At 24.0% G+C, this 20,556-nt stretch overlaps 7 protein-coding genes across 17 annotated transcripts; 4 read left to right on the top strand and 3 right to left on the bottom strand.

The window, feature by feature from the left end:
- Nucleotides 1–3,076: 3,076 nt before the first annotated feature.
- LOC409662 (5'-AMP-activated protein kinase subunit beta-2) lies at nt 3,077–5,020 on the top strand. 3 transcript variants are annotated; one of them, XM_393160.7, is made up of 5 exons: nt 3,077–3,228; nt 3,761–3,962; nt 4,077–4,355; nt 4,444–4,674; nt 4,756–5,020. In XM_393160.7, exons 2-5 carry the CDS (start codon nt 3,768–3,770, stop codon nt 4,900–4,902), a joined length of 852 nt encoding a protein of 283 aa, XP_393160.1. In that variant the 5' UTR covers nt 3,077–3,228; nt 3,761–3,767; the 3' UTR covers nt 4,903–5,020. The 3 variants fall into 3 exon arrangements, with proteins under 3 accessions (XP_393160.1, XP_006567191.1, XP_006567190.1); XM_006567128.3 differs by having other exon boundaries at nt 3,110–3,325; XM_006567127.3 differs by lacking the exon at nt 3,077–3,228 and adding an exon at nt 3,399–3,669.
- Nucleotides 4,413–9,078, bottom strand: LOC726817 (pancreatic triacylglycerol lipase). Of its 4 annotated transcripts, XM_016911881.2 has the most exons (7): nt 6,720–7,002; nt 6,312–6,461; nt 6,089–6,237; nt 5,833–6,009; nt 5,485–5,760; nt 5,153–5,422; nt 4,413–4,672 (listed from the first exon to the last, which is right to left on the bottom strand). In XM_016911881.2, exons 2-6 carry the CDS (start codon nt 6,413–6,415, stop codon nt 5,184–5,186), a joined length of 945 nt encoding a protein of 314 aa, XP_016767370.2. In that variant the 5' UTR covers nt 6,416–6,461; nt 6,720–7,002; the 3' UTR covers nt 4,413–4,672; nt 5,153–5,183. The 4 variants fall into 4 exon arrangements, 2 of the variants coding, with proteins under 2 accessions (XP_016767370.2, XP_006567189.2); XM_006567126.3 differs by having other exon boundaries at nt 6,312–7,002; XR_001702795.2 differs by lacking the exons at nt 4,413–4,672; nt 5,153–5,422 and adding exons at nt 7,394–7,779; nt 7,856–8,156; nt 8,360–8,535; nt 8,777–9,078 and having other exon boundaries at nt 5,726–6,237; nt 6,312–7,322.
- Nucleotides 9,079–9,414: 336 nt separating this feature from the next.
- LOC100578482 (zinc finger protein 629-like) lies at nt 9,415–12,143 on the top strand. 2 transcript variants are annotated; one of them, NM_001206969.1, is given in 3 exon segments: nt 9,415–9,588; nt 9,667–9,834; nt 9,902–12,095. In NM_001206969.1, coding segments are annotated over 3 exon segments (2,511 nt in total). In that variant the 3' UTR covers nt 12,071–12,095.
- A 469-nt stretch (nt 12,144–12,612) lies between these two features.
- LOC726784 (sphingosine-1-phosphate phosphatase 1) lies at nt 12,613–14,875 on the top strand. Its single transcript, XM_001122506.5, has 4 exons — nt 12,613–13,436; nt 13,520–13,721; nt 13,802–14,026; nt 14,089–14,875. The coding sequence occupies exons 1-4, from the start codon at nt 12,980–12,982 to the stop codon at nt 14,504–14,506; spliced, it is 1,302 nt and encodes a 433-aa protein (XP_001122506.2). The 5' UTR covers nt 12,613–12,979; the 3' UTR covers nt 14,507–14,875.
- PIH1D1 (PIH1 domain containing 1) lies at nt 14,782–16,416 on the bottom strand. Of its 2 annotated transcripts, NM_001206970.1 has the most exon segments (7): nt 14,782–14,955; nt 15,049–15,192; nt 15,267–15,500; nt 15,577–15,749; nt 15,841–16,023; nt 16,100–16,172; nt 16,244–16,416. In NM_001206970.1, coding segments are annotated over 7 exon segments (927 nt in total). In that variant the 5' UTR covers nt 16,307–16,416; the 3' UTR covers nt 14,782–14,898.
- A 32-nt stretch (nt 16,417–16,448) lies between these two features.
- On the top strand, nt 16,449–18,657 carry LOC113218709 (inactive peptidyl-prolyl cis-trans isomerase shutdown). 4 transcript variants are annotated; one of them, XM_026439994.1, is made up of 6 exons: nt 16,449–16,534; nt 16,927–17,176; nt 17,266–17,726; nt 17,799–17,987; nt 18,067–18,178; nt 18,290–18,657. In XM_026439994.1, exons 2-6 carry the CDS (start codon nt 17,054–17,056, stop codon nt 18,578–18,580), a joined length of 1,176 nt encoding a protein of 391 aa, XP_026295779.1. In that variant the 5' UTR covers nt 16,449–16,534; nt 16,927–17,053; the 3' UTR covers nt 18,581–18,657. The 4 variants fall into 4 exon arrangements, with proteins under 4 accessions (XP_026295779.1, XP_026295778.1, XP_026295780.1 ...); XM_026439993.1 differs by having other exon boundaries at nt 16,525–16,766; XM_026439995.1 differs by lacking the exon at nt 16,449–16,534 and adding an exon at nt 16,576–16,596.
- An 86-nt stretch (nt 18,658–18,743) lies between these two features.
- On the bottom strand, nt 18,744–20,541 carry LOC107964339 (short transient receptor potential channel 6-like). The gene is made up of 5 exons (XM_016911894.2): nt 20,418–20,541; nt 19,640–19,767; nt 19,414–19,562; nt 19,147–19,279; nt 18,744–19,080 (listed from the first exon to the last, which is right to left on the bottom strand). Exons 2-5 carry the CDS (start codon nt 19,670–19,672, stop codon nt 18,874–18,876), a joined length of 522 nt encoding a protein of 173 aa, XP_016767383.2. The 5' UTR covers nt 19,673–19,767; nt 20,418–20,541; the 3' UTR covers nt 18,744–18,873.
- Nucleotides 20,542–20,556: the final 15 nt, after the last annotated feature.

Raw genomic sequence — 20,556 nt, 5'->3', positions numbered from 1 at the left:
TATTATTGCATAATATAATATTGTTGTAATTAATGAATAGAGTATATATATATAATTTAAAATTTCTTATAAACGATATTCACAATTGAATAATAATAATAACGAGATATTTATAAAAGGTTTACGGTTATATTTTTCACGATTGATCTTTATTACTTAGATTTAACTAATCTTTAGTCACTATTCAGGTATTAAAATTGAACAAAAGGATATAAAGTTTGTATCATAAATTTATAGCTGTAATAACTTCATATCACTACGATAAATATGATCATATGAATTAGCCGATAAGAAAAAATTTTGTAACTAAAAAAAAGAAAAAAATTAAATCAAATGTTCATATGCTATATAAACTATATAAACGCGAGCAAATTTTATAACAATACAATAAGAAAAAATATATATATTTAAATAATATAATTAATTTTTTATAAAAACCTATAGATCCGTTCGTATCTCTATTCGATAAATAAAAATTAAAACTATAATTGTATAATTATTTATTTATTATGTATGTTCATTTATCGAATTTGTTTATATTTAAAGAGATAATAAAGAGAATAAAATATCTTTAAAAATATTTAATGAATATGATATGAATACCAATACGAATACCAATTTTTATCCACTAAATGTTAGTACCACTGTATCGTACAATCATTTTCAATTTAAGAATACGCAAATTCTTTTATTATTTTCGTCATTTCCTATATTATCGATTTTCGCTGTTTCTGGAGCGTATAAATTTTGCGGAACAAAGAGAGGAAATAGTGACAGGAAGGAGATAGGATAAAAATATTTAAATCAGTGTTATATCAATGCTACGAATGAAATACATATATAACGAATAGAAAAAAAAGTGAGAAATATGAATATAATAGAATAGACTGCGCCTTCTCTTGAATGTCGAAGAAATCTCTTTAAAGGATCATCTTTAAAAGTAAACAAGAGGTGGCACTGATTCTCAATTCTAATTTTAAAATATTCTTCTTTTGGGAAAATGTTTTTAATACTTAAGAGATGGCGTTGATGGCACGTTTTCATCTTTCTCTCATTACATTCTGTTCTCTCTGTACATTTCATTTGCGACGATCTTGAGATGGCTTTTAATTTTATCCTATCTTTGTCTTTCTATATTTTACAATTTCAAGAATGAATAATAAAAATAAATTTTTTAACTAACTAAAGATTTAATCGCGCACATAACCAATTAATTCATGTTATTTATTATTATATAATTTTATAATTGCATTACGATTATTAGCTATATATGTATAACACGATTATATATAAATTATACATCAAATAAGAATGATTTCCAAGTCTTACTGTATGAAGGTTACTGTGGAATGAACATTTTAAAAAACATACGAATAAACAAAAAGAATAAATTATTTTTAAAGAATTATTTAAATATTATTCTAAAAGAATAATATTAGATAAAAAGAAGAATATTTGATATTTTGAGCATTAAAGTTAAAAATATATACATAATAACAATGATACACGACGTAGGAATATATGAATAAACGCACTTAGAAATATATAAAAATATATTATTAAATAAATATATATGAATTGATTATGATTTAACAATTTTCATTTATGACTGAATAAAAAAACATAGGAAATTTATATTTATTAATTATGTTTAAAATTTTACATTCGCATAAATGTAATCAGATTAATTATTCATTAGCACGTACAAAAATTATTATTTTCGAAACTATCCCGCTTTCAAAATTCCAATCAAATAATAATATGCATAGATGACGAGTTTAAAACATTATCTTAATTACTATATTAATAATCTTTGATTATATAAGCTTAAATAATCATAATACAATAATCTATCAATAAAAATCTTATATAATTACACGTCTCAATTGATGGAACACAACCTATAATCACAATTTTCGATCATAGACTGATGATATGCGCATTATGATGCGCATTGATTCGTCTTCGCGACTTAGCAGCTTTTTGATTGATTAGAACAGTGCGGTTTCTTATTTCATATCCGCGCGAAAATTAAAATATTTACTATCGTATAATTAAAAAAAAAAAAATATTTTAAGCGTGAGTTCTAATTGTGCGCAATCAAAATTAAGCTTTATCGTTTTTTCATCTATGTTGAAATTTTTCTCGCCTTTGAAATTATAATATAAGGAATTAACTAATGATCTATATAAAAAAAAGTAAAAATATTTAATTAAACATATAAATTATATAATTAAAATAAAACAATAATCAAACAAAAATTTTATGTTAAAAAAATACAATGTGACCTATTTGCTTTAACAATTAAATAAAAAAATAAGAAAAGAAAAATTTAACCGCAAGAAAATTAAAATAAGAAATTATATATATTAATGTGTGAACAATAAAAAATTACTATGGAAATAAATATTGTGCAAAAGATAAATAAATTAATATTTGAAGGAAAAATAACACATTAATTGCCTAAACATGATAATTATCGATATTATGATAACTTCGTTGATAGATTATTGTATGATGATTTTGATTGATCGAATTACAAATTAGGAGAATATATTTCGATAATTCGATAAATTGAAACATGAATATAGATTTCTAATTTTGTGAGAATTGAAAATTAATAAGAAATTTTTTTATGTTGAAAAAATAGATAATAAATAATATAGACATGATACAGATAAAATATAAAAACAAATATAATGTAATATATATTATATATATTACAAATAGATATATTTAAAGATTTAAAAAAAATTTTTAAATCTCTAATATAATTTAATATAAATTTTTTATTATTAATTTAACTTAATTTTATGAAATAAATTAATTATAATTATAACTAATTATAATATTATATATATGTATTCGTTTCATAATTTCAGTAAAAAATATTTAATATATATTCTACTTATTTTTATGAAAAAAAATAAAATGTTACCTAATATATAAGAAAATTATTTTTCAATACTCTAATAATAAAACAATGATTTGAAGAAATAAAAATCAAGACCATGAAACAAGTGTATAAAATTAAAATTATAATTAAATATAATAAAATAGTAACTAAATTGAGTAATACATATTGGTAACCTCAAGTGTAAATATAAAAAGAACAAAAAAAAACTCAAAAAAGTAATTAATTTCATTATCGCAATATTTAAAAAATAAACTATCACTCGTGTCAAAAAAACTTAGCAGCTTATTATATTGCTATATTCGTAAATATTCGTAAGTATAATGAAAAAATAACAGCTTCTGATGCTATAATTATTTTTTATATTGAATGATAATATCACATATGACAAAAAAATAATAAAAAAATCAGGTAATTAATATTTCTGTGACATAAAAAAGTATTGCATATCATGTCTATTCTATACTTCATCTGTGGTTCAATATTCACTTATGTCGATAAGTAAATTTTCAACAAGTGTGGCAGCCATTTTTAGTCAAATCTAATGAAATTATTATTTTTATCATATAATTTTTTGAGTTTTTATTGTGCTTGATTTGTAGCTTATAAATAACATATGTTCCAATTAAAGGACATTAATGAAAATAAAGTAACAAATAGTGTTAATCTAAAATTAAATCGTAATCGTATTTCAATAGGATATAATTTCTTGAAATTTAGATTTTTGTAAACAAAACAAGTGATTTAAAAGACAGGTTGAGCATACATATATTTTATTACATATTTTATCAATGATTCGTGTCAAATTAACTTTTGTCGTGATTTTAATTTTTTTTGTGACAACAGTTTGATAATGGGTAATGCTGGAAGTAATCAGCCAGTTGGACATCACCACACAAGTAATACAAATAGAGAGCATCGTCATGTTAAAGAATATCCTCCACCTTCACCAGGGAAGGAAGGCCAAGCTTTTGTTTTTGATAAAAAACCAAGTCAAAAATTAGTTTTCCAATCATCTCATGAAGAAGAAGAACCTTATTTTGCTAAAGTATTTTTAATTATATTTCATTATATTCAATAATCAGTTCATTATATTAAATAAAATATAAAAGTATGAAGAGAATTCTGTTTAAAAAATTTTTGTTTTTTCTATCAATAATAGACTAACACTCATCAAGATGGAGATGATTTTACTTCTCAACGTCCTCGTTCAAATACAGTATCTGAAGGTACTAAAGTAACAGATAGTAAAGTATTACCAACAGTTTTTAAATGGGAAGGAGGTGGTAAACAAGTTTATATCAGTGGAACTTTTACTGGATGGAAGACATTACCAATGGTTAAAAGTCATGGTGATTTTGTTACAATTATTGATTTGCCAGAAGGAGAACATCAATATAAGTTTTTTGTTGATGGTGAATGGAGACATGATCCAGATATTGTAAGAAATTATTTTATTATTAATTTTAAGTGACATTAAAATATTCTCTGATTCATATATGTTTTAATTGAAATTTTTTATATTATAGAAAATTGTTGATAATGGTATGGGTTCCAAAAATAATTTAGTATCTGTAAGAAAATCTGATTTTGAAGTTTTCCAAGCTCTTGCAAAAGATAGTGAAGGTGTTACAAGTAGCGCACAGACAGAATATGGACAAGAAATTCCTCCTCATAAACCTTGGGAGAAAGTTGCTGGTCCACCAATATTGCCACCACATTTACTTCAAGTTATTCTTAATAAGGACACTCCTTTATCTGTAAGTAAATATACAAAAATATATATTTTAATTTACTAAAGAATTTACTAATATACAAATTTTTATTAATGTTAATTTCAGTGTGAACCAACACTTTTACCAGAACCAAATCATGTTATGTTAAATCATTTGTATGCTTTAAGCATTAAAGACAGTGTAATGGTTTTATCTGCGACACACCGTTACCGCAAAAAATATGTTACAACTTTATTATACAAACCAATTTAAGGATATTAAATCATTCCTGAAGCAATTGGCTATTACTAGTTACATCAAATTAATACATATTTTGTAGATAAGATAAAATATCAATATTCAAAATAATTATTGGAAAGTTGACAATGCATGAAGTTTGTTGTATATCAAATGTTATATAATGTAATTATTATTTATTAAAATTATTTTATATTAAATATGTTGCATATAAAATTATTTTCATTAAATTCATATATTTTATTCTATAATAAGTTTTACTTACCTATATTCATTTTAAAATATTAATAATTTTTTTAAATCATATTATCAATTATTTCTTTTGATATAGCATAAGGAGGTTCAGATCCTGTTTCAAGAAAATAACTTCCAGTAGCCATTTTATCAACATATTCTCCCATCAATGTAGTTTTGGAATAATTGCAATTTCCTCGCATAAATTGATTCCATGTATCGCATTTATTCGCCACAAATTGAGTTTTAGAATTAATACTTTCGGTAAAATATATAGTCGCTCGAGTGTGACTACATGCCTCTATGTAAATGGAATCATATATGTAGATGTATTTATTACTAAATATATAAATTATATATTACCTATTATTTCTGGAATACAACAGCAGCCAGGTTGAATAGGTGTTCCTGCATTTGGATAGAAATCTACATTACCTAAAGGTTGTAGAAATCCTAAAATTCCACCACAAGAATGAATAATATCTACAAATATTGCATCTGAAGAATCTAATCGAGTTTTATTGGATGTAAATAAATGAAATCCAGGCGAAGCAGGATCTAAACCTGTTATTCTTCCTAAATGACCAGAAGTTATTGAACTTCCTGTATTACCAGCTACATGCGCTCCAAGAGAATGCCCTTTGTATAATAATAATCAAAATATAAAAAACTATAATAATATTTTTAATTCAAATTAATAATATTGTATACCAAGAAAATGAATATTTTCAGTTTCAAGACCTGTTTCTGCAGCTAAAAAATCGATAAATTTAGCAGCTACTTTTCCTACCAGTTTTGTATTTTGTATTGGTCCAAGATAAAATGTGCTTGCAGCCAAAGGTTGCCAATCAACCATAATGATATTGTAATCATTATATTTTAAATATTCTATATAATTATAAAAAATTGTGAAATATGTATAGATTTTACATTAAATTACATTTTCAAATTTTTATTGTTGTAATACCATCTTTCAAATTGGCGATATTAGTACTCATTGCACTCGATTTCCATCCATGCGTTATAAACTTCGTTTGTCGAGATGGATCAAAATTAGAATTTTGTAGTCCTTTTGTATCGTTCGTATATAACTGAGTACCATTTTTAGAACCATATCTTAAAATATATTTACATTTCAAAAAAGATTTATATATATTTTTATAAATATTTAAATTATAAATTATAAATACCTAGTATAAAGAATAAAAGATATTTCTGATTCATCAAAAATGTCTCGTTCATCTTCTGTGCGTTTTAGTACTGCAACCTGCGGTTGATCATTTCCATCAGGCATAAAAATCCAATCCCGACCATATCCATCGTATCTTTGTTGCAAATTACTATTCCATGTTTTGGAAATCGTAAAATTAAATAAAAAAACTAATACTATGAAATATATCAATACATTTAGTGTAATCATTGTTTTACATTTAAAGACACTATTTGATATTAAAAAAATTAAAAACTCATATGCGATAAAAAAATTTTCAATACGGAAATACTTATAAATCCTAGTTGTCTTACTTAGGTGACGAAAATTTTAAAACAACCTTTTTATAAACCCTCACAATATCACATAAATATAAACAATCTCTTACATGGCCTAGTTTCCTTTATTTTATCTTTATTCCAATCTCGGATGTGCGGAAATACTATCAAGTGGTTGTTTAACAATGCCTTAAACATTATAATTGTATTCAAAAAAGTGTAGATTTTTACCCACTTATCTGTTGGATATGCTTAGTATTTTCATATTATCGCGTTGAAACAGTAACGCATATGTGATATTAAATAGAATTGTCGTTCTCCATACTGATAATCATTTTTAAATTGTTTTATTCATTATTCAGGAAGCCATCCATTTCTTTTAAGATAAATAAAAAGCAAAAAGATTTCTTTTTTTTACGAAGTAAATTAAAGAGAAATATAAAATGATTTATACGAACGTAAAATATATTAACATAAATCGTTACAAAACACATTTTTTTCTCACAATTAAATCACACTTGTAGACTTTGTATATTATAGTTCGCGATTTCACGTATATCATATACGTTTTAATTCAAAGATATTATCTCAATTAATTTTAAAGAGATTCAGATTTTTGTTTATTATAGATTATGAATTTTAACCATAAGTAATTATCAAAAAAACGGTTGATCTCTCGTGGTACCAGAAATTTTTTTTATCATTAAAACTTTCTGAAAAAAATATATAATAAAATTATTTAGTTTTCCATTATAATAATATTATCATAATAAAGGATATTTACTAGTTGGTATTGTAGTTTCTCCGAATTCTCCATCACCAAAACATCCTACTAATGGTATGTCTGGAAATAATTTTTTGAAAATAGATGATTCCACATTTCGTTCATTAAACATATTTTCTCCACGTTCACAACACGCAAACATAAAACCCATGGAATGTTTTTTTAGAGAAATATGACTTTTAAACAATTTTAATCTCTGTTCAACTAATTCTTTAGTTTTATAACTTTCATCCATAACTATAGACCATGAATCTACTGATCCAACTATAGTAATTCCAACACAAAATGCAAATCGAACATAATCATCACTTGTAGGATTTTTTGAATTATACACATATAAATCCTTAACTACACCTCCCCATACAGAAGGTTTAACTGTTTTGTTACTAAATATAAAAAAAAAACAAGATTATCTTATAATTATATATAAAATTATATATTAGATATTATTTAGAATTTTACCATAATTGTAATTCTCCTGCAGCTGTTTGTGCTAAAGCACGACCTCTTTGATTACAAAATAATAAAAGACATTTAGATCCATTAGCTCCATGTCTGCTAAGAGCTTTTTTCATTCGTCTATAATGTTGTACCTTATATTTTGAAAATGCAACAATTGTGATTGTTACATCTGGTATTTCAGGTAAAAATGCACATACAATATTATCTAAAGCACTTTCCATTTCTTTATCATTGATAAGTATACCAAATGTGGCAAGTGTTATTGCATCACAATTTTTTGGAAGTATTTTACAATGGCAATCTTTATAAAATTAAATATAATTATTCATTAAATATTATATATATTTTATTAAAACTAATATATATATATATATATATATATTTAAGGCTATCTTTTATATTTATTTAATATAATATATTTTATACTTATTTTTTATATTTTATACTTATATTTAAAACTATCCTAAAATATAAAAGAATTAAAATATAATATAAATAATATACCTTGTTTACTATATAATCTACGTGGAGCTTTAAATATTAATCCTAATGTTGGCTTGATTCTTAATTTTTCGGTAATTTGAATATTAAAATATTCTACACCCATTTCTAAATTTTCTATAAAACAGATAGGACCCCCCCTTGTTCGTTTTTCATCATTTGCCACTTCTAACCAAGATCTGAAATGCAAAAAAAGCGCTATACATTAGCGTATTTTGTGAATTGCGAGAATACTGATATCATAGAAATAATATGATAAAATTTCGTAATATTTATTAAAAATTATTAAAAATTTAATAAATAAAGATATACTTTTGTTAAATGTTTATCTCTCGACTGGGTAGACTTCTACGACGAATAAATAATTTTTCTTTCATTTAAAATATAAGAACTTTATATAAATAATGAACGTTTCCACACCTGCAAACCATTGAAGCGTTCGATAGTTCCATTCCATTCAAATATTTAAATACAATTCTTAAAACGTCATAGGTTAAGTACCGACTAGTATTAAGCTTTTTTCTTTCTTTCGAATTCGATGTAGTATCATCATCTTCATAACTTCTTTTTGCTGGTAAGTTCTCCATTTATTTACACGTATAATGTAAAACAATTGTTTTTATAGCATAAACTTTTTTAATACTCTAATGTCTTAAATCGTTATTTGTGCATTTAATATTTACTATTTATCATAGTTGCTTATGTCACGAACAAGTGAAATGATTAGACTAGTACTTATTTGTATTTTTCGTTTTTATTGATATTTTATTTTTAAAGATGAATTTAAAATATATATCATAATATAAAAAATAATAAGAATAATATAATGAAAGATTATTATTTTAAAATAATGATTGTATTGTAAAAAACTTTGAGTTTTTACAGTCATAGAAACTCTACCAGAAACACTGATGAACTTTTATATAAAAAAAAAAAAATTACGCGTATGTAATGGTGAATGCTATTGTATCATATCTAAATTATGATCATACATCAACGATTATAAACAATATATATAAATATATTTCTAGTTAAACACTTAGTTTAACTAATATCTAATGGAAATCGAAAATAAAACATCAATTTTATCAAATGATAGTGGCAATGTTTGCCGCGTTTGTCTTGCAACAAATCAAAATAACCAATGCATTTTCAATGCTAAACAAAGTAATTCTATAGACGAAGATACAATTGATTTATCTGAAAAACTTCGCTTGTGCAGTGGTGTAGAGGTAAGTTTAATTTCAATACTTTTCTTCTCTTGAAATATTTTTCATTACATTTTTCATAATATATGTCTCTTTTAACAGATATTAGAAAATGATGGTTTACCTTCCACTATTTGTATGAAATGTATATTAAAAATTAATGATGCTCATGAATTAAGACAACAGTGTCAACAATCTGATATCCAATTAAGAGAATTATATGGTAAAGTGGAAAAAATATATAATATTAACTTATGTAAGACTACAATAGTAAGTATATATTTATTTTGTAAATAAAGAACATGATCATAAAATTATTAATATTTTTTTTTATCAGGATCAATATTGTCAAACTGATTATTCTTTTACTTCTGATTTAATTAAAATTGAAACTGCAATGGGCTATAATCCTTATTCAATGATAATTGTTAATTCAGATACTAAAAATATAAAAGATAATGAAATGATTAATGAATCAAAATATGTAGAAGATAAAGAATCTAATAGCAATTTAAATAAACAAAATGGTTACATAAAATGTAAACAAACAGAATATGAAAAAAATATTACAGGAAGAGAAGTTTATCGAACAAAAAAAATGACAATGTTTAAAAGAGTAACATTTATAGAAAATTTAAAAAATCATAAGGAAAGACAAAGGCAGTACATAAAAAAGAATACAACTGTTAAATGGGATAATGATGCAACAGATATTAAAAAAAAAGATTCTCATATTTGTCCAAAATGCACAAGATGCTATTCTAGCAAAAGATCTTTGGATAGACATATTTTGACTCATGATGAAAAAAGATTTACATGTGATAAATGTAGCAAACATTTTTTTCATCTTGATAAATTGATACAGCATAGCAAATTGCATATGATTAAGGAAAAACCTAAACCAGTACTATGTAAAATATGTAATAGAAATTTTAGAAAAACTGATACTATGGTAAGACATTTAAATGTTCATAAAAGAACTAATCCAAAAGAAGTTCTTTCCATTCTAAAGGAAATAAGAGATAAAAGAAAATTGGAAAATATTGAACCAGAAAAGAAGATTTTTGAAGCTGAAAATAATAAAAATATAAAAGCAATAGAAGAAGAATTTATAACTAATGAAAATATTATTTTAAATATCCATAAAAAAAAGACATTAGAATCTAATGATAAAAAATCCAATTCAAATTTATCAGATATTAGTGCTGAAAATATTGATTCTTTTAATCATGAAACACTTTACCGATGTAATTATTGTACTAAACATTGCGCAAATGAAAAATCATTTCAAAAACATATACAAATTCATATTGAAAAAAAATTTGTTTGCAATGTATGTAATATGAAATTTTTTCGTCAAGATAGATTAAATAGTCATAAGAATCGATATGGACATGATGAAAAGGCAGTATCATTAGAAACACAAAAACCATGTGATGATAAATCAGCTATTAAATTAATAAATAGTTGGATTAGAGAGGAACTTGATTCAGATAATGAAGAAAAGGGTTTTCCTTGTAAAATTTGTGGAAAATCATATGATACAAAAAAATCTTTATTAAAACATCAATTGAGTATGCATAATGGAGGAGGAGAAAAAAACTGTCTGACATGTGGTAAAATGTGTACTTGTGATGAGAAAATAAAAAATCAAGATAAACCAAATGAAAGATTAAAACCATTTCGATGTGACGAATGTAATAAATCCTTTGAAAAAGAAATTAAATTACAGAAACATATAAGAATTCACGAACGTGCTAAAGAACAACAAGATGTAAATTTTAAACGATTTTTATGTCATATATGTAGCAAGACTTTCAGGCAAAATACAGGTCTCATGTTTCATATGAGAACACATACAGGCTATAAGCCTCATGTTTGCAAATATTGTGGAAGAGGATTCACATCAAATTCTAATTGTATTAATCATGAAAGAACTCATACTGGTGATAGACCATTTGTTTGTCATTTCTGTAGTGCTGCTTTTGCCAAATCATGTACACTTAAAGCACATATTACAACACATACTGGAGAAGCAAATTATCATTGTAAAACGTGTGGTAAATCATTTAGAAGATTAAAATACCTGAAAGAGCATAAATTCACGCATACGGGAGAAAAACCATATGCTTGTAAAATTTGTGGTACAGCATATAGTCATTCTGGTAGTTTATTTGTACATGAGAAAAAATGTAAAGCACAATATAATAGCTATCAATCTAATTCAACACAAAGTATGCAAGCTTACTGTGAATCTGATATTTCTTCACCAAGTGTGACTCCTATTATCACAGTATTACCACAAATGTATCTAAATAATACAAGTTCCATGAATACACAAAATAGCAAAAGTTATATTGATAATATTCAAAAGATAAATTCTCAGAATATTACCAATGGAAATGCTGTTAACACATCAGATTTACATATTCATTCAAATTCTGATATTTCTGATGTTTCTTTAGCTGTAAAAAGTTTTGCTCTTATTGGACAAATGTTTCAATAATAAATCAACTATAATGAATGATTAAATTTTAAATTGAAATGTTTCTGTGATAAATATTCATTTTGCGAATAATATTTCAATTATTAAATCACATATATATATATATATATATATATATATATAAATAATTATAATACATATATATGATTTAATAATTTAATAATATATATATATATATCATTGATAGAAAAAAAAATTACGAAATGTTCTTTTATTGTATTTTTAAATAGTATTGTTTATTGTATATTTTATATATTGTAATATATGGGAAGTGGGTCTATTTTATTTTATAAGTTTTATTATTGTATATAAGATCCCAATTAAGATGTTAAAGATAGGTTATTAAATAAAAGGACAAAAATTACTTCTTTTTGCATTAGAATGTTTTTTTATCAAATATATAAACTATTCCATTTTCTACTTTCCTAGTTTTCAATAATTAAAAATATTAATGCTTCTTTACATTAAGATATAAATATGATTTGATTGTAAAACTGCCATAAAATTGTTGGTTTCTCTTGAATATGGCGGATTTAAATTGCAACATCTTTTCTGTAACTATGTATAAATTACTTTATGGCATAGTAACGTGTTGTGAAGATAGTAAAACATATCATCTTTTAAGATGATGTACGGCAATATCATCAATTTTACATTTATTTAATACACGTGTACTTTGAACTATTACATTAAAAATAAAAATTTCTTATAAATGACTCTACGAATATTCGATAAATTAACGTGAGCATTTACGTGATAGATTTACATTCAATTATTTTCATTTTAACAATTCTTTTATATATTAAAATCTTATACAATTTTATAAATTTATTATTGCCATATTAATATATATTGCGATAAATAAAATGTTTTTGTGGCGATGAAACTTGTAAATTATATGTAGAAACTATGTGGTCAGAAGTTATAGAATATTTGAAAGATGCTTCTTTAGTGGCAAGAATACAAAAATATTTTGGTGTAAAAATACATTATACGCAAAGTCGGAAAGAATATTGTAAAGAAAATTTATTATCAGAAATTCATGATACTAATTCTCGAAATATTAAACTGAATTCAAATATTTTTTTATTGAAATCTGAAGGAATAAAAGAAAATGGTTATACTGCAACAGAGGAAAAGATAATTAATGTAAATGTTTATACAGATGATAAACAAAAACAATCATCAAACATTTATAATACAAATTATACCATAACAAATTATTTTTGGTATTATTTATTTTTATTTGGAACAGTATTAGGAGATGAAATATTTTATTCTACATTTATACCTTTTTGGTTTTGGAATATTGATGGTGCAGTTGGTAGAAGAGTTGTTTTAGTATGGGCTATTGTTATGACAATAGGTATGTTATTATTTCATAAGATCTTATATTAATAATTTTATTTCTGAATACTTTATAGTTATATTATAAAAGTTTGTATGTAGGTCAAATATTAAAAGATATTATATGTTGGGCAAGACCTGCTTGTCCTCCAGCAGTTCGATTACAAGACAAATGGTCGGAAGAATATGGAATGCCATCCACTCATGCTATGATTGGTATATCAATTCCATTCAGTGTAGTATTATTTACAATGAATAGATATATTTATCCTATTTCCATTGGTTGGACAATTGCAACTCTATGGTAAGTGATATATTATTCTTTGACAATAGATTGATTAAAATTAATAAATGATTTTAAAATTATTATCATTTATTTAAAAGGTGTACAATTGTGTGTATGAGTAGACTCTATTTGGGTATGCACACAGTATTAGATATCTTAGCAGGCTTATTATTAGCCATTGCATTAATGATTCCATTAGTACCTATAGTGGAAATAACAGATTATTATGTTCTTACAAATATTTGGGCTTTAGCAATTTTAATAGCCCTTAGTATAGGTGTTATAGTTTATTATCCATGCAGCAAAAAATGGACACCAACCAGGTATAAAATGATAATTTTATAAATATATTATTTTGATTGTTATAATAAATTTTTTATTTTAGGGGTGATACTACTATGGTAGTATCTGTTACTACTGGAGTTCATGTAGGAGCATGGCTTAATTATAATATTGGATCAATGTCAGCTCCTACAAAATCACCACCATATGATATTATATGGCCATCTTATCCAATGTTTGGTTGCATGATACTTAGAACAATACTTGGATTTTGTAGCATTCTTGCAACAAGAGCTGCCTGCAAATCCTTTATTTATGGAACAATATGTGCCATATTAAAAATTAATTCCAAGGACATTAAGAAAAGTGAAAATTATTCAGAAAATAAAAATAAGATTCTCATTGATTTACTTCATAAATATATGACTTGTTTTATGATAGGTGTAAATACAGTATATCTCTTGCCAAATGTTTTTACCATGATTGGAATAGAAAGACCAACATTTTACACAGAGATATAAAATTTTTTTTTAATTATGGAAATAATGTTTCTCAAACGATTTTTATAGTATAATATAGCTTAAATTGAAATGAATATGTTCACTATAAAAATCATTCCAACATTAGTGCTTGTTCCTGTACATTCATTATTATATTGACATACAATATATTGGTCAGATATTCTATATTACTTTATATACCAAAAATACAAATCTTGTTTTATATTTGTTAATCTAGATCTAATTCTATTGTTTATATATATTAAAATTGTGGTTTTGTTAATAAAAAAAATCAATTGAAATAGTAAATAGTGTAATTTATATTTTAACTTTTTTTTAAAATATAAATAAATGTTACAATATTTTTCGTTATAATAAAATGATTGATTGAATTAATTATTTATTATTTTGAATTAATTATTTTGAATATTCTCTAAAGCCTTTTTCACTGGCATATCTAATCTCAGTACCTGTTAAAAATATAAATAAATTATATATTATTGTAATATTATTATAAAATATGTTTATATATATATATATGTAAAATTATAAAATATTCTTACTCTGAAATTACTGTCTAAAACACATTTTACAGATTCTATATTTATGATATATGGAATTGATAAATCACATGTGGTACCAGTTTTCTCAATAATAATCACAATACGATCTTCATTAAGAAGTACTTCTATCTCTTTACTCGTAATCTATATTAAATAAATAAATAAATGTATATATATATATATATTATTTACTGAAAAAAAGCTTTTAATTATCTTACTCCTTTAGGTATTTGGAATAAACCAATTAAATGTATGGATGTTCCTTCTAAAAATTGTTTTAGTAAAACATAATCCAATTTTGAGATAACATTAGTTTCTGAAGAAATATTTTTTTGTTTTTCATGAATATTTGAAATAGGAGTTTTAATTTCTTCAATTAATTTTTTTTTAGTTTCTGTATGAACTCGTGGTTCACGATTTTCAATTCTGTGTTGTTGTAATTTTCCCATTACCTAAATTGATAAATAATTATAATTTATTTTGAAGTATATTTTATCTTATATTTCTATAATCATAAAATAAATATACCTTGCGGTTTTTTAGAATTACATAATCTTCTGTATTTAATATTTTGTTAAATTTATTTGATACACCATCCATTATAACTGATATTGTGAATAATAAAAAATTTTTGTTTTTTTGACATTTTTCAAAATATGTTGTATTAATTACAACATCATATGTTACACAAGGAGATCCACCTATAAAATTAATATTTTTTTAAGAATTTTTTGAAATTATTTTTTGAAATTAGATATTTTTAAATATTATTTTTTTATGAAATTTATTTACATTTATCAGATTCAAATCTTTCACTTCCAATACTCATAGGTATAACAAATTGTGGATTTTCTTCAGACAATATTTCAAAGAGTTTTACATCCGATATATCATCAGGTGATGGAATTTTATCGGATATACAAATATTTAGAAATATTTTTTCTCCAGTATCAGTTTTAGTTTTTACGCATATACCTATAATATGTATAATATATGTATAAAGGTTATGTATTTTGTATATTAATTTTTAAAAAAAATTATCAAGAATTACCTGGTATAGGTTGAATGATAAAGAAAGGTTTTGAATCAGGTTTTATTAATTTATCATTAATTGATTTATTTTCCTACGAAAATAAAAAATGTATATTATATATATTAATTTCAACATAAAATAATTCTAATTATTATCACTCACAGGTAAAATAAGATTTTTCATTAATATTGTATCATCAATATCCAAAAATGTTCTTTTATTCATATTCTATTTGGTGGATTTTTATTATTTATAATATACAAATTTATTAATTATCAAATACTAGAAATAAAATTATTTTATAATTGCAATATATAATTTGAATTCATACACAGAGTTGCCGGTATGCGGGACAAAATAATTAATAGTGGGGGAAGTGATGTTATACCATGTGATTTTCAAACGAATCGTGACCGCAACGAGTTTGTTGTCATTATTTTGTCTCGCATATTGGCAAGTGGTTTATATATATTAACGTATTATACATAAGCGTGTTTACGTTAGACATAACATTGGTATTTTCTCGTGAAAATTTTTTTTTTAAAGATTATTTTAATTAATCTTGATAGAAATCGCGAAAAAAGATTATTTTAAATCTTAGTGCTAGTGTTAGTAAAAATAATTAAATAATATTAGCAATTAAGATGGCAAAATACATAAATGCTTCAGATGGATTTAGCCTTAAGTATACAAATATATATAAATTGATTTTACGATATTTTAAAATATATATATATATATATATATATATATATATATATATATATATATATATATATATATATATATCAAAGATTTTATTATAAAATATATTTTATAAATAATACAAAAATATATTTTTTTAGAGATTTAACATTGAAAGATGGACTTGTACTTGAAATCACAAATGATTATGAAAATTTTGATGAAGAAGAATTTGCTTATTCTGAAGATTTGCCATTAACTAATGAAGAGGCATTAAATCTTTTAAATATGAATGATTTTGAAGATGAAGATGATTGTAGTGATGCTAATATAAACAAGCAAATTACAGTTTGTGGTATTAGCTTTGAGCAATTAAAAACTAATATGACTGATATTTTTGGAAATGGAAAAGTAAATTTTTTTTTATTGTTTTTTGTATATTGTATATTGTATATTATTATATATTTTTTTTAAAAAAATGCTTTTTCTTAATTTTATAGATTATGAAATTAATAAAACAAAAAGGTGTTGGACCTATTGTGCCATATGATGCACAAATTACTATCAAATATATAGGACATTTTGAATATAGGGATGAACCATTTGATTCTAGTTTTGCTCGTGGTGGTGCAGAAACTTTTCGTCTTAATCAAGGCATGTTAATACCAGGTTTAGAGATTGGTATAACAACAATGCAAAAGCATGAAATAGCTATGTTCATTATACATCCGGATTTAGCATATGGAAAATATGGTTGTGCTCCTCGCATTCCTCCTAATGAAGAAATTCTATTTATTGTACATTTGACTGATTATATAGATAATGGATCTGTTGATAATATTAAATGTTTATCTTCAGAAGAAAGAAAACAACTTCCAAATATTGTTAAGAGTGTAAATGCTAAATTTAACACTGCCAAAGACTGTTTTAGTAAACAAAAAGTGAAACAGGCTATAAGAGAGTAAAAAAAATAAAATTTTTTTTAATGATATGTATTCATAACAATATTATAATTATTGTCATATACTTTTAGATATTCAAAAGGACTTCAATGGTTGGAAGAAGTAGAATTGAAAGATCAGGATGAGGAAGACGAAGTAAACAAATTACTTTCAAGAGGCTATAATAATCTTGCAGTTTGTTATAATATTGCAAATATGCCACGTCGTGCTTGTAGTGCATGCAATAGAGTACCTACACCTACAGTTAAAACTCATTTCAAGTATCGTGTATTGAAATAAGTTTTAGAAGATATCTGTATTTAAAAAATACCTACTGTATTTATTATATTTATTTTATAGTCATGGACGAGCATTATTGAAAATGGGAGAATTTTCTAAAGCAATGGAAAAATTGCAATTTGCTCTAAAAATGGAACCTAAAAATATGGAAATTATTAAAGAAATTAGAATTGTAAATTAATGAAATTAAATAATACATATTGCCCTTGAAAATATATTATATATATATATATATATATATATATATATATATATATATATATAAAATATGTATAATTTTTAGGCAAATGAAAAACAAAGGAAATACATGGAAATAGAAAAACGTCTTTGGAAAAATTGTTTAAAAATTGAAGAAAAAGAAAAGAAACAATTTTCTTCTTTCGAAAAAGCTGCGTACGAAATGTGTAAAGCTTTTTCTGAAGATAATCAAATCTTAAGACAACCGCTACCTGAATGTTTAACACCTGAAGAAGATAAATATATACGTGAACAAGCCGCATCTTTCGGTCTTACAGTGACTACACATCAAAGATATGGAAGAGAAATAACATATCTTAACAAACCTAATTATTAGAATCTAAGTATTATTTTAATTAAAACAAATTATATAAATATAAAATAATAAATATATTTTTATACTGAAAAAAAAAAGTTATATTTTATTAAAACATTTTATTTGACTTAAAATAATTAATAATTAATAACTTTTATAATTTTTTTTATTAATTTTACAGGAACATATTTCTTTATGTTTAAAATTTATTATAAATTAGCAAGATAAAAGAGATATCAAATAGAAAATATAAAGATTTCATTCATGAGAAAATGGCGATTTTATAAGTACCAATAAATTATATATAATATTATTCAATAGTTAATCATAGATGAATCTTCTGTAAATGGTTTTTCGATTTCATTGCCAAATCGTAATCTGTATTTTCGTCTTACAAGATTCCATTCAACAATATTTTCAATTCTTATTGAATCTTTTAATGATAATTGACTTTCCAATGGACTCGATCGAAGTAATTCAAAATTAATGGTATCATGTTGTTGAGTTAATGTTCCATTGTCCTGAACAAAAAAATTTATTGTCGATATGTTTTACTTATTTATTTACATTTCTTTGACATTTCTTACCTGAATAAACGAATGTCCTGTAAATAAGTGCATGACACCAGTTTTACGTACGCGACCTCGATGTTTACATGTTTTTCCAATATATGGAATCCAAGAAGTAATGAGATTCAAGGGCGAAGGTGCTGTACGCGTTCTTAAAATAGATAAGAATTTCGATTTTCGTTAAAATTTTCGTATCATATAATAGGATATCTTATCTTGTATGTTAATTGCAAACAATTTTACTTAAAATTTGATTTTAAAATCTATTTTTTGCGCGATACTCACTTTTGCATTTTACGAATAAGTTTACTGAGTCCATATTTCCATTCGATATCGCTTTGAGATTGAATACTTTGATATGTGTCAGTCATCATGGCAATTAACAAATTGATCAGCACAATTACACTAACCAACATATAGAGAGAAAAGGATATCTATCAAGGTATGAAAGGTATTAATATCAATTTAATATTTGTTTTATTGATCGTACAAATGTGAATATTGGTCTGACCTTAAAAAAATATATCGTCCAATTCGGTTGCATCTTTCTTTTTAACGATATTGTAAAATCATCCGTATCCTTTTGGCCGAAAATAGCGAAGAAAAGATTTTCCGTAATATCAATGGGATTCACTTTCACTGAAAGAATATAATCAAGCGTCTAAAATTGTTAAATGTATCCCTTCTGAAACGCAAAGATTATCATTTTGTATTTTAAGATGATTTATTTTCTGTAAAATTGTAATTTAATCATTGCGTTCTGATTATTAATGCCATTGGTTGAAAAAAAAAAAGATGTATACAATATGTGAAACAATAAAAGCAATGAGAATGAAGAGAAAAGGCAAAGAGAATAGAAATCAATTATTATATGGAAAAAAAAAGAATGATATGAAATAATTATTAATGAATTTCTGATATTTTAAATAATTATTGTATGTATATATATATATTAATATTTGTTTGTGATATCGATTTCAAAATATAGTGATATCTTGTATGATCTTAATTGTGCGATTCTAATTAATGAAGACAGCGTGTCATGATCAACTAAGATTAGAACGGCAAACGGTCGATGAACTGATTTCACAACGATACGATTAAATATTACAAATACGTATTGGATTTTGCTAAATAATAAGCATCGTGATGTTTAATCAGCATGCACACGTGCATTCAGTAACGATATTTTGTTTAATATAATGGAATTAGTTTATCGATTTGTTCATTAGTGTGCCAATGAAAGAGCAAAACAATACGAATGACCATATATGTATACAGAAACTAACCATTGAAGATATATCAAATTCCTATACATTGTTGCTATACAATATCATTTCCTTGGTAGTCTTCTCTAAAACATGGTCGAAACGATAATTGTTGTCGAATCGATGCAAGAAAAGGTAAAAGGACCATGAATAATAGTAG

Source organism: Apis mellifera, linkage group LG4 (genome assembly GCF_003254395.2).
Source record: "Apis mellifera strain DH4 linkage group LG4, Amel_HAv3.1, whole genome shotgun sequence".
Taxonomy (NCBI): domain Eukaryota; kingdom Metazoa; phylum Arthropoda; class Insecta; order Hymenoptera; family Apidae; genus Apis; species Apis mellifera.
The sequence above is the reverse complement of the archived record's forward strand: the minus strand, read 5'-3'. Positions and strand labels throughout refer to the sequence as shown.